The 13,460-nt window shown below is 45.1% G+C and overlaps 1 protein-coding gene across 9 annotated transcripts in view; it reads left to right on the top strand.

Annotated features, from left to right (window-relative positions):
- The window catches only part of LOC117962692 (nephrin-like), a 34,168-nt gene extending 24,428 nt beyond the window's left edge, over window positions 1-9,740 (top strand). For 4 of the 9 annotated variants that reach the window (XM_059011147.1, XM_059011146.1, XM_059011142.1 and 1 more), the window contains exons 16-32: window positions 256-396; window positions 662-802; window positions 1,112-1,233; window positions 1,681-1,846; window positions 2,226-2,382; window positions 2,653-2,804; window positions 3,438-3,549; window positions 3,781-3,962; window positions 4,194-4,256; window positions 4,658-4,783; window positions 4,897-4,927; window positions 5,264-5,387; window positions 5,613-5,727; window positions 6,049-6,221; window positions 6,890-8,237; window positions 9,121-9,172; window positions 9,675-9,740. In XM_059011147.1, the coding sequence (XP_058867130.1) occupies window positions 256-396; window positions 662-802; window positions 1,112-1,233; window positions 1,681-1,846; window positions 2,226-2,382; window positions 2,653-2,804; window positions 3,438-3,549; window positions 3,781-3,962; window positions 4,194-4,256; window positions 4,658-4,783; window positions 4,897-4,927; window positions 5,264-5,387; window positions 5,613-5,727; window positions 6,049-6,221; window positions 6,890-7,027 (1,943 nt within the window). In that variant the 3' untranslated portion in view covers window positions 7,028-8,237; window positions 9,121-9,172; window positions 9,675-9,740. Of the gene's footprint in view, window positions 1-255; window positions 397-661; window positions 803-1,111; window positions 1,234-1,680; window positions 1,847-2,225; window positions 2,383-2,652; window positions 2,805-3,437; window positions 3,550-3,780; window positions 3,963-4,193; window positions 4,257-4,657; window positions 4,784-4,896; window positions 4,928-5,263; window positions 5,388-5,612; window positions 5,728-6,048; window positions 6,222-6,889; window positions 8,238-9,120; window positions 9,173-9,578 lie in introns of all 9 variants that reach the window. The other 5 variants (XM_059011150.1, XM_059011143.1, XM_059011145.1 and 2 more) reach the window with 5 other exon arrangements.
- Window positions 9,741-13,460: the final 3,720 nt, after the last annotated feature.

The following is a 13,460-nucleotide window of genomic DNA, read 5'->3' as shown; positions in this document are numbered from 1 at the left end:
TGTCTGTGTCAATAAAGCACACAAGCATCAGATATTCCAAAGACAACACTGTACAGCTGTGGCCAAAGGTTTTGCAGCGTCATCCTATAGAATGATCTAATTTTGCTTCATCATGTCGAATGAAACCTGCTGAATAATGTTACATTAACATATTAAATCACTTGCCTCTTTGGAGTATTCCACAGTACTTGATGAAAAGTGAGCAGACATTTCAGTCTGTGGAGTTTTCTTTAGCGACGTGTCTTCCTGTTGCAGACCCCCCCGAGTTCTCCCCAGATCAGCAGCGGGTGGTCCAAGCTGTGGAGCACGACGCAGCCCGCCTGCCGCTGAGGGTATCGGCCAATCCAGACAACATCAGCTACACCTGGACCTATCATGGAGAGAACCTGATAAAAGGTAGACCAATCAAAACTCAGCTGGGGATGGGCGGAAACTCGTTAAGAGAAAGGGTGGTCCTCCAGTCCTGTTCATTTTACAGAATATTTATTTTAAAAAAAATTAAATTAGGGTGTTATAAACAAAACACAAAGCACCCCTGGAAGCACGATAGAAACACGGCCTGCAAATCTGCAGCAAATTGGCTTGTAGGTTGTACCTCTGTTTGAGTGTTTGAAGTTCTAGTGTCTTAGCTCATTCAGCACCTTGCTTCTCCTGGCTACAGAGGGCGCGCTGCGCCACCACCTCAAGGACGGAGGGGAGCTGGAGATTTGGAACCTGACCCGCACAGACGCCGGGGATTACAAGATCCTCTGCAAAAACACGGAGGGCGAGAACGAGACCCTCATCAAACTGGACGTGCAGTGTAAGTGCTGGGGGGTCTGGAGGGGCGCCTGGGAAATCGAAACAAAACCATGTCTGGCATAACCGTATCCAGGGGTTTGGTGTTCTAGCATAAGCTGAATACTGCGATATCACAAGCTGTATCAGGGTTAATGTAGCAGCTTGCAAACTACAGATGGCTGCCTCCTTTAGATTCCGTCAATGTAAGCAATGTTAATAAAGAGAATACAGAACAGTCCCCCCCACTATATTATCACATTGTAATGGTCAGGCTCACAGGGGCCCGATTTCCATTCTGAAACTCACCCTGACAGTGTCTCTCTCCTGGCAGACTCTCCCTCAATAAAGAGCCTGCAGGATCCCACGGAGGTGGATCTCGGGGACACTGCGGAGATCATTTGCACCGCCGACGCCAATCCCGTCACCCCGGGCATGTTCCAGTGGGGCTGGCTGGTAAGAGGGGCTTCACTGCGCTGGCATGGGTAACCAGCTGAGCATTGGTCTTTTCTGCCTGTCCTTGCTATCTATTTGTTTCTGTCTGTCAGTTCATTTCTTTCTGGATCCTGTATACAGTGTTAATGTCTCTCTGGGGTTGGTAATTCTAAGCAATTGTAAAACCTAAAAAAGTTGAGCAATTCGTCAGCTAATACAAGCACTGATGAAGGCACTAGCTGAAACATTTGACATACTTGTGTATATCTGTGTATCCACCTCTCTCTCCCTCTCTCTCTCTCTCTCTCGCTCTCTCTCTCTCTCTCTCTGTCTCTCTCTCTCTCTATGTCTCTCTCTCTCTCTCTCTCTCTCTCTGTCTGCTCACAACTATAATAATATCTATGTTACTGCTTACTGGCAATATTGTCTCCCATGACACAAGCATCCTTTCTAATGTGTGTCTGGCAGGGCGAGGAGGAGCGGGAGCTGACAGCTGATCAGCAGGTCGCGGAGGGGGCGACAGGGAAGCTGGTCATCACAGAGACCAAACGCTCAGACGCTGGACTCTACGAGTGCACAGTGGACAACGGCATCGCGCCCCCAGCCAAGCAGGCAGTGCGGCTCGTTGTGCGCTGTGAGCGTTACAGATCTGTCCTTTTCAAAGAGTCCGCTTGTAAACACTTGCTGTAGCAGGTCTTTTACTATTTAAACTGGCATGCACTCGCCCCTCCAGATGGGAAAGCTGCTCAAACACACAACAACTGGGAGTTAACACATTGTTGAGTCGCCTTTTTAATTTACAGTAGTGGCACCGGGGGGTGAACCCCCCCGACCTTATATCAGCTACCTTTTCCTAATAATAGATTTTCTACCTGTTTAATACCCCGTCATTGCCTGGTCTGTGTGATTCTCTATTAACTAGACCTAGCTGGTCTTATTCATGGGGGGGATTGTGTGAAGTCCAATAGAAAGCTGCCCAGTTCTCACTGTGTGTGTGTTTGCGTTGCTGGCAGTCAAACCGGAGCTGCAGAAAGGCGTGCATCTGAGTAAAGTGGCCACCTCTGGAGATGGGAGCAAAACCGCCACCTTGAGCTGCAAAGCAGAGGGCATCCCCAAAGTGGAATACAGCTGGGCCAAGAATGGAGTGGGTCTGGACCTCAATCACCCAAGGTGAGTCTTAGAAGTGAATCAATTGCGGCTGCTCAAACTGTGCACAAATTATAAAGTGTTATAATCAGAGACACCCTGCAAATTATGTACTAACTACGTAATAATAAATCTCAAAAACAAAGACTGTACTCAGTGTCTGCTGTTTAAACATAAAATAATCCCACTTTTGTTCTAAGAAAATCGTTGCATGCATCAGTTGCCCTCTATGTTCAACAGCCTGGCTCCCCTTGCAATGGCACTGTAAGGCAGAGTGTGTCCCTCTCCACTCAGGTACTCGGAGGATACTGTGCACGAGGGTGCTCTCCACACCAGCACTCTGACCATCATCAACGCGAGTGCTGCCCTGGACTACGCCATCTTCACCTGCACCGCTCGCAACAAGCTGGGACTCGACGTCTTCCACATCCAGCTCGTCAGCACCAGTACGCCGCGCTCTCATGCTAACACTGCGTCGAGCTCGCTTTAAACTGGGCTGGCACTGGAGTACAAGTTACTGTGGCTTTTAAGAAACAAGTCCCAAATATATAAAAAAAAAACAACAAAGACATTTTATTCAGTGGTAGCATTAATTGATTGCACACAGTTATATATATTTTGTTTGTGTGTTTGTTTAGTTACTTTGTACTGGTGACTCATTTTACATATTGAGCTAGACCTTCAATTACACCCAAATATTTAACTTAATCTTAAGTCACTGTCTGATTGTATAAAGCATAGGTAAGCATTGTAAAGAAAAGCGAGACAGTGTATGGTAAAGCATATTAATAAACATGGCAAACCAAGGTGAACGATTCTAAATGCATGGTATGTAACCATAGGAAAAGCATGGGGGAGAACTGGAAACATACAACAGTAGTTTTATAAGGGGCAGGGTGATCGGAAACTTGAAACATTAATCGCTGTACAACCGATGTTCAAAATGTAGATGTGTGTGGGATCATTGACAGCACAGCATTCTGACATGGTAAGCTATGAGCGATCCAGGTTGTTAGACAGGGTTACATTGCGATGGAAGGAAGCAGTGATAGCCGAAGATTTCTCTCGTTTGTTTCTAGGTCGGCCGGACCCACCCACGGGGTTACAGGTTGCCAGCGTGACCCACAACTCCGTCACCTTGCAGTGGACGGCGGGCTTTGACGGGGGTCTGGAGCAAAAATTCAGGGTCAGGTAACTATGTCCGGAGTTACTCACTGTGCAGGGTTAGGTAATCAAGAAATTATGAGAAAAAAAATTCAAGACAAGGAAAAGGGGACCAGTGATAATGCTACCAATGCTACAGTCTTGATCTCGGTCAGCACTCCTTTACCATTAGTAATACACTTTGCTGTATGCAGCCTGAAAGCCTAGTGGGTTGGGTGGGCGTAGTTCTCTGGTTAATCTCCATCGTCTTTGCTGCAGGTATCACTGGGAGGAAGCTGCCAGCTTCATGTACGTGGATGTGTTCCCCCCCCAAGCCACCACATTCACGATCACCGGCCTCAACGCAGAGACTCCCTACAACTTCTCCGTCAACGCGCTCAACCTGCTTGGGGAGAGCGACTACGCTGACGGCAATGCAGTGCTGACAGTCACCACTAGAGGTGAGCGGGCGGGAACTGAAACCACTTGGGCTGGACTGACAATGATGGAGAAATATCATTCACAGCAAAACCGTTCAGTCAAACGTGGAACTGGAAACAGGGATGGGTGTTGATATTTTCACAATTCAACCTAATCGCCAGCCTTGAAAGAGTCCCCTGAATGGCAGGTGTTTTTTGACGCCCTTTTTTTGGCTGTTCTTGTTTTTTTTTCTGTACCTTCCTTTCCCACAGAGAAACCAGAAAAGGACGACAAGATCCCAAGCCCGCCTGAGACAGCGGAGACGTCCCCTACAGGTGAGACACGTGCACTGCAACTGATATCTAGAGCATCTTCTCGTTTTGGATCTCAGTATTGCAACTACAGTAGTAGTGAAAGTCAAAGAATTCTAAAAAAAAAAGTTGATTTACATATAACTTAAGTTACTGCCTCCAGTGCTATTGAGGTAAAATCTGGAAGAAAACTGAATCATGCAGACAAACGCTTTGACTCGTGTCTTCATCAGTGTTATTGAGTAGAAAGGTTCTTCTAGTCTTACCTCAATAACCATGATAAAGGGACTAGCCAAAACATGTGTCTGCTTGACTGGGCTTCTTCTAGTTTCACCTCAGTAACCCTGAAGAAGGTAAAGCTGAAATGTTTGTTTCTTGTAGTTCAGAGCTCTGGTCACTCATTGCCTGTTCCTCCTGCTTCCCAGAGGGCCCTGTGCTGCCACTCTATCTCATTGTGGTGTTGGCGGTGGTGGGCGGAGTCCTGCTGATTCTTAACTCCGCCCTCGTGGCCTGCCTTGTCAAGAAGTGGAGGACTCACCACAGTGACGCAGGTAGGGGGCAGTGTGGGACGAGAGGCAGCCTGATTCTGACAGCGGGATAGAATGGCATTGAAAGCCTTGGTCGGCACCATTCTAAACTCAAGGTCCAATTTCTTTCCCAACAGGTTCAGAAGGGAAGAAAGGAGAAGGAGAAGGGTGAGTAATGGACACACACACAAGTATCATGCAGGGACTGGACAAAAAATTCAGAACACCTGCCTTCAAAGCGTTTTCAGTTGCTTTAGCAGTCTCTAAGATTGATATATAATTGACTTATCCTTAATATTACTACCCCCCTCCTTTATAAGAGTTTACCCTGGTCTTTACCATGCTTTCACAATGCCTTACTGTACTTTATAGGCATGCTTGTTAGGGACGTGAGGGCTATTGCTTCTGTCGCTTGAAGGGCGTCTCATTGGCACCACAGTGTGCGCTACACATCTACAGGGGTGATGTTCATGTTGTGTTGAGTCCTCTCACTGACTTCCGCAGGTCCAGTTTGACGAAGCCCAATGAGTACGGAGGAGGGGAACTCCTCAACAAGGCAGCCAGACAGACTCTGCTCATCGACAGCTGCTCTGAGCTCAGCTCCAGTGTGTACGAGAGCTATGAAGGGGTGAGGGTCTGGGAGGCTCCCAATGGGAACTGACTGGGCACTGGGCACTGGGCACTGCTCGGAGGGGCTGCAGTGAAGAAGTGGGGGTGTCTCTCTCTCTCTGTCTCTCTCTCTGTGCATGAAAAAAAAGTTCTTCCCTATCTAATTCATGTTTCTTTCTATTTCCCTCTTGATTTTTTAAACGTGTCCCTCACTCTTCCCCACCTGTTCCTCCCTTCTCTACAGGACAGTGCCTCAGAGCGCGGTCACTATTACTACCCAGCGAGCGACTTCCGCCCTTCCCTCTACCCCCACCAGGAGGCACCAGAGTGTCTGAGCGAGGGGACGAGCAGCTTTGCAGGCGAGTTAAAAAATCACCCCTCTGACACTCAATAGAGCTCTCAAAAATCATGTCTAAACTCGAAGTACACCACTTTCAAGATTATAGGCACATCCAAGAGCAAATGTGGTATTTCTTAAATCCACTAGGGGGCAGAGTGTTGCAGGGAGGTGGAGGTGGAGAGGAGGAGTAATGTTTAGACATGGTTCTATTATTGGGCCACATAGGTGTTTTATAAAGTCTCTGTAATGCAATAAATGAAACAGAAAATTATACGAAAGTGAACAGCAGAGGGCTGAAGGCTGGCGTGGTTTATCTGTAAGTCCTGTATGTGGTTCACAGGGCATTGGGATCAGAGGCGGGATGCTCATCAGTATGAGCAGGTGAGAGATGCCAGCCTGTATGAGGAGGTGGGGAGACCGTACCCCCCTCCCCCTTCCTCGGGGTACTACCACAGCGTGCTGGACAGGCAAGGACGAGCGCTGCTGGACCCACGGCAAGGTTCAGACCCCACTGTGAGTGTGAACCCCACGTGCATGCTGACTTTATTATCCATGTATACCTTGTGAGAGGGAGATTGTGAAGGTGCAGGAACTGTGAGTCGCATTGTGAGATGCACCCCCTTCACTCGCACTGTGTACAACTGCATCTCATTAAGATTCCTGTCTATTTTAAAGCAAGGCAACTTCTCCAACTCCATAGAGTTCACACAAACTGTTTTAAAATGTGTGACTGAAGGGGATATAGTGGCACCTGCATGGTTTGAGATTATTTTGCACATTTCTGTATATTCAGGAGTATTTTTTAATGGCTTTTTCTTGCATGAATACATGGATGCATACTAAGAAGATCCATTGCTTCACATTCTGCAGATGCATTTATATAAATGAGTTTTAGAACAACACGAGACTGATTCATGTACTGAGGAGACGGGTTAACTTCACCACAACTCACAGTGAATAGAAGCCAGTGAGCTGCTTTCCCATGCATCCCCCAACATTATCCTTCGAAATGTAGCCACACACCTTGGGAAATAGGTTCGTTCTAGGCAAATGATATCTACATTAAACACTTGTGTAAAAAAAACAACAAAAAAAGTTCCCAGTAGAGCAGCAGACGGTACTTCTCATTAATACTAACATGAAAAACAATGCTTCACCTCCTTCCCCCCACTCCATTATAGCAGGGAGCCTATCAGAGAAGAGGGCGGGGCCAATCGGAATACGAGGATCCAATGAGAGTCTACGACAGCGTGGCTGAGTACACACCCTCCTGGAGAGACTATGAGACGCCCTCTGAGATGAGAGGAGAGCTGGTGTGAGGGCCTTTGAATTGGAGAGCAGGGGCTGGTTAGCCTGTGGAAATGACACGATGCAAGAATTCCAGTGAGGGAGCAGCTTTACTCCACTGGCTTGAGAACATGCAGAGAGAAATGGAAAGTCTGCTTTTATGTATTTTTATTTTGTGCTGTTGAACTTAAACGCACACACGCTTAAAATCTGTTTCAATGCACTTTTGTGAAAAGGAGTCAGTGTTTCAGCATGCTTAAAACATTAGCTGTTAGTGGGGAGTAGAACATGATTGATCATTCCTGTAATAGCAAGGTGTGCTATGTAAAAAATGACAATCAAAGAAAATGCATTTTGAAGTGAATGTGAGTTTTGCTTTTAAGCTTGAAAACATTTATTGTTCACTTTTCTATTAACTGATCGATGCTGTTTCCTTCTTTTTCTAAAATCCAAAAGTGCATTTTTCTTAAGTTTTCTGTGTATTTATTTTCGACAATCAAAAAAAAAAAGATTTGGAATAATGCCATGTATACTCGTACATTCTGATCTTAACAGGGTAGATTTTCCAAAAATAAAAGTTTAAAAAAAAAATGACTGGTGTTTTATAGAAGACACGCGCGCTGGCGGGCTGAATGGACTCCTCTCATTCACAGATCACCGCATGTTCTCGTACCACAGCAGCTGCCCTTGATGCAGTACAGACCATTGGTTGTTGAAGTTGGGGATTTCCGCAGCAGCTTGCATGCGGTTAACACAGTTTTATCACTTCCTCTGTTTGTTTTTTTGGTACCTGTGTTTTCAAACGCATCTGCACGCACACTCATCTTACAGAAAACCCCACTGGCTTTGCATGATAATCCCAGAGTGTTAATATATGTCTTGCAGTCAGACTATCTCAGGGTGGTCAACAGAAATGGGTCAGTCTTGCACAAAACAGTTCTGAAGTAGACTGTTTGATGTCTTCACTCCCAAAATAATGATGGAAACCTTGTCTCTGTGGGTGCCAAGAAAGTAAATAATTGTTCCAGTAACTTCCTCCGCCTGGCAGAGAGAGAGAGCGAGAGAGAGAGAGAGCGAGAGAGAGAGCGAGAGAGAGAGAGATGTAGGATGAGTAACAGCCTAGTCAGGAAGTTACTCACAAGGAGGGGGCTGACAGTTAGTTCACAGCACTGGAGGTTGGAGACAGAGCTCCGCAGAGTCAAGGTAGACGCACGGATGGCTTTCTTAAGGACGCACAGGAAGGTAAGGGTCTTATTTTCCTACTGGCTGTGATCCACTCTCAGAACAGAAGCACAAGATAGACAGGGCTGTACCTTCCTGGCATGCTGGAAGGTTTGTAAGCCAAATGGGGAAAGCCACATGGCAGAGGATCCAACCGAGTTAAACAGAGGTGCTTGTATCGTGTTTTAATTAAGGGTGTACGGAGCTAAAGAAGTGGACTTTCCCATCCCTGCTAAATCCATGAACCGAATGTAGCCAGGTCCTAATTTTTGCTCCAAATGACATGGTGTAGAAGAGGAACCCCGTGCTGTGTTAGTTTAGAGAAAGGCTGTGTGCTCTGTCCTGCCTTCACTGGGCCTGGTTTCTGATTTTCAGTGCGCTTTTTGCAAACTGCCATCTCCTGTCTCCTGCCTCTGCTAGCTCTTGAGCATCCAGCTCCCCGACCACAGAGCTCGTGAAAGCTCTTGTACATTTAGTTTTCTTTTTAAAACTAATCGGGCGTTAAGTTTCTTTTTAGATTTTTCTAAATTCTTGGTAAAGGCCGGCAGGAAATGTATTGTTTTTTAATTTCCTTCACCGTCGTGATCTGCAGCCAGTCACAAAAACAAGAAAAAACTGACGTCAAGCTACAAAATAACGCCTCCCCACCCTAGATCCTCATGAAGCAAGATCCTCATGAAGCAATTCCAGCTAATCCGGTCATCTCAAGAAAAGAACGACGTTAAAAGCTGCAGTTGAAACGGAAATCCTGAGCAGGTGGTTTCTATGTAGACGTGTTTTTGTGGGAAAGGCTGTGGTTAGATAAGCAGATCGCTCCAGGTTCCTGTTTCAGTAAAGCAGAGTGTTAATGAGGGAGCATTTCCCATGTCCTTGTTAACACTGGAATCTGTTCATCTCTTCACAGTTGCATGTGGTTTTGTTCCTGATCCCAGTCGTGCTGCTGGTCTCATTTGGCGGTAAGCTGACCCTGCTGTTTTGTTTTCCTTTAAGGGTTTTTATCCTTTGATTAATGGTCTTGGTGGGAGAACCGTGCTTTATAATATGGAATTGCACTTATAGTCTAAAGCCCTGGAGACACAAAGACACATTTTCAGGAGCAGCAGCTCCAGGACACCTTTGCTGTATCAAACCCCAAGTCCTCCTGGTGTGCCATGCAGTGGTCAGAAACCTAGTCTCCTGAAACCAAGTTCCAAGACACAATGTGGCTGTGTGTTCCAGGGCTTAAAATACCTGTAAAGACAGACTTGAGTCAGACAGGGAACAAAATCTGTGGAACAAAAGACGTCCGCATCCAGAGGACTTGTGGGGTGAGTCTGTAAGGCTGATTTGGGTCTGATTTGGGTTGGGGTTGTTTGTTCTCAGGCTGCACCGATGAGAACTCCACTTTGCTACCGTCCAACCAGATGTTGCTTTTCTTGGCAGAATCCACGACGGTCCCAGAATCCACCACGGTCCCAGAATCCACGACGGTCCCAGAATCCACCACGGTCCCAGAATCCACCACGGTCCCAGAATCCACCACCGTCCCAGAATCCATGACGGTCCCAGAATCCACCACCGTCCCAGAATCCACCACCGTCCCAGAATCCACCAGCCAGGCTTCCTCTGCTGCTTGGTGGGATGCCAGGAATGAAACGAACGGTAACTCCCTTCATTCCTGTCATGCCTGCTAATACACAGCAGTCTGCATTCGTTTCATTTAGGAATTCTGATAACACTTTACATTAAGTGTCTCTACTGTGTACTTATATAGTAGTTGCATAGTAAATACAGGTGTACCCACATATCATTACACTGTTAGTATGCATAGTTACGATTTACTTAATGTGTAAATCTTTTTGCACGACATATGGAAGTGTAGAAGTGTATACTTTTACACAATTGAAAAGGGTTAGGGGGTTAAGATTAGGGTTGTATCATACAATTATTATTATTTTTTTTTTACAGATTAGGTACATTGTAACTCTGCATAATAACATTGTAATTATGTGTAAGCACACATGCATGTATTAAGTATCTACCATGTAAATACAAAGCAATTAGAGACACTTCATGTAAAGTGTTACCAGAGTTTCTTCCAATAAAAACAGTTATATGGCATTTGTGATTGGCTTGGTGTGGCTTCACCATTCCTAACACATTGTAAGTGTCATCAGTTTGATTAAAGCACTGGATCTGTTTCCATCAGCAAGGAAAGCGTTCGGCGCTGAGGAGACGACAGCCACTGCAGCACCTGAGACCGGGTTTTCATCCAACGGTAAGCGTGCTTGAAGGAGAGACAAGAAAAGCAGCATGCTAACTGGAGCCAGGCTCAGACGAGGCTTTAACATTTCAGAACACGCTCTTCACTGTTAATAACGCTGTGGGTTCTTTACCCGATAGGTACCATGGCAACAACGTCCAGAGCGAGCAGCACAAGCACAGAGTCGACGGAGCGACAAGGTATTTCCCTGCACAGTAACACAGGCTGCCTGTCTGGGTGGCTTTGTGATTCCTCTTGTATCGCTGGACTAACTTTGAAAGGCGATGTCTCATGCACCACTACAGTGCTGTATTTCTCTAAGTGAATGCATGGCAATATCTTTGTCCGACTGCTGTTGCTAAATGGGAAAACAAAAACTATACTAATAAAAACGTGTTGTTTTTTCCTTTGAAGGTACTTCTTCAGAAAGCACTTCTGGGAGCACTGCATCTACTAACTCCACAGCAGGTATTGTGATCATCAATCCGTCTCTCATTCAAGGAAACAGACAGAGTGATCATTTGATCATCTTAAGACATTGATTCGGTAAAGCAGTGGATTCTGTATTGGATGAATAGAAAAGGGTTGAAGAACATGCATGGTCACGACAACCTGTGTTTGATTCAATTACCCAGTGATTGATATGAAGTGATTTTCTTAGTGTCATGTTCTTCAGTGCTGTGTGTGCTGGGATGTGCGTTTGCTCTGATTTATAACCCTGCTCCCTCCCCTCTGACCCTCACCCTGACTTCTCTCTCGCCCCGGATTATAAAGACCACCAAAAGCACCACTTCGGGAAAAGGTACAGACAGAAGCCATCTTAAAATCAGGATTGGCAGATTTTGTAAGAACCAGGCTATTTGCTTCAAGTCAGTTTCAGTCTTGAGAGTCAAGCTAGCTGACCTGACTCTGAGAGAGCAAAGACAGCTGGAGCTCAGTTGGCAGATGCTTCCGTAGTACTACTACAGTGTTTAACCTGGAGATTGAATCTCCCATACTCTCCCACAGCCTCAACCCCCAACACCAGTCAAAGGAAACAAACCACACAAGGTACAGCGAGTCAGCTCTTAATATTGCTGCTGAGGTTAAACAAATGAGACGCACACTAACAACTGCAGAGTGCTTTATAAATGACCTGTGACTGTACCAGAGAAACTCATTCACAACAACTAATAATAATGAAAATCATAATCATATCCTACTACTACTACTACTCCTACTAATAATTTATTTTTATTATTATTATTATTATTATTATTATTATTATTATTATTATAACCCTAATAAACACCCTCCTGTGCTCAGCAGCCTCAGGGTGAATGTTAGAGCTGTATTTCTTTCATTATTTCTCTTAATCGCTTCTTGTTTTATTTTTATTACAGGTTTGTCACCGGAGCCTGGTGTGTTTGAATATGGTTAGTAAAACACACTCCCTCCTTTTCTTCATTTTCTATTTTTTCAGCCTGTTTTTTTTTTACCCATTTCTTTGTAGTCAAGATGAATGTATTCAATTAACTCCTCTGTCTCTTATGGTATCTTGTCAGCACTTATAAAAGTGTTCCCACAGTCAAAGCACAGTGTGATACAGCACCGTCAAAGCATGGTAAAGCATAGAGAGGGATGATAAAGCATAGGGAAGCATTGTAAAGCACAGAGAGGTCTGGTAAAGCATAGGGAAGCATTGTAAAGCACAGAGAGGTCTGGTAAAGCATAGGGAAGCATTGTAAAGCACAGAGAGGTGTGGTAAAGCACAGGGAAGTATTGTAAAGAATATTAATAAACATTCAAATTCAAACAGAGACGTATTTTTATTTAACCAGTATAGAACCCTTGAGATATACATCTCATTGTCAACATGGCAAACCAGGGTCAGCTATGATAAATGCATCTTATCACCATGGGAACAGCGTGGGGAAACTGCCACAATACTGTGCAAAAAAGAACACGGCCAAGAGGATAACGAAGCAAAGCCGAGACATTGTTCTGTCAAAACAGGATCAACTGTACATGAGTGTAAATCATATATTTAGTATAATATATTTATCAGTTTGTAGTCTAGCGACACTCACAGCAATGAATGCACACCGGAGTGCTCAGCACTATGGTGCTGACTGGTTTATAATAGCGTGCACGACGTGTGCAGACTCTTCACTCGTGTCCCGTCTCTCTCCGTACAGACGACTACTCCCTGAGGAGGCTGGGTCTGATCTTCGCCGCTGTGCTGTTTGTGATGGGAATCATGGTCCTGATCTGTGAGTGCAGAAGGACTGACACGTTAAGCACATTGTAACTATGCAGGATAGCATTGTAATGATGCGCAAGCGTCCGAGCATTTACCAGATAAGTACAGCGTAGATACACAGTGTCTAGAGACGCTTCATGGAACGGGTTAGCCTGCTTCCTCCTCAGTACGTGATTTTGCAACGCGATTTGAGAACAGATAGTGTTCAGTGGGTGGAAACACACCAGTTATTCTGTTTGTTTGTTTTTTCTCTCTAAATTATTCTCTGTAGGTGACAAAAGATGTCCCATGCCGAAGTGTCACGCGAAGAAGGCAAAGTGAGTAAATCATGCAGTTATCAAACCAGAAATAAAGTGCTCGGCCTTTCATTTGGGGGTCTTGCCAGAGGTCCTAATCAGTTTTGTATTTGTTGTAGAGTTGGATTTTTTTTTTCTGTTCCAAAAAGAAAGACTAAAAATCAAAAACACAAATGTTTTCCTTTCATCTCTTATGAGAGAAATGAATTTAGCAGAACGAGCAACGCTTTCAAACCATCCTCCACCCCCGCCCCCCGATCTGAGTAAATGTGACCTACAGCACAGGAAGTGATGTTGTATTTGAGTGCCATTAACACGAGGTGGGACTGAATCTGTGTTTCTTTACAGCAGCTACGACTTGACTCGATGTTAGTGGGGAGGAAGAAACCAGGACTTCAGAATACTCTGTGCCAGGCTTTAGCTGAATACTTTTGAGATATGATAACTTTTTTTAAATACATTAT

The sequence above is a fragment of the Acipenser ruthenus genome, chromosome 41, assembly GCF_902713425.1.
Source record: "Acipenser ruthenus chromosome 41, fAciRut3.2 maternal haplotype, whole genome shotgun sequence".
Taxonomy (NCBI): domain Eukaryota; kingdom Metazoa; phylum Chordata; class Actinopteri; order Acipenseriformes; family Acipenseridae; genus Acipenser; species Acipenser ruthenus.
The sequence above is the reverse complement of the archived record's forward strand: the minus strand, read 5'-3'. Positions and strand labels throughout refer to the sequence as shown.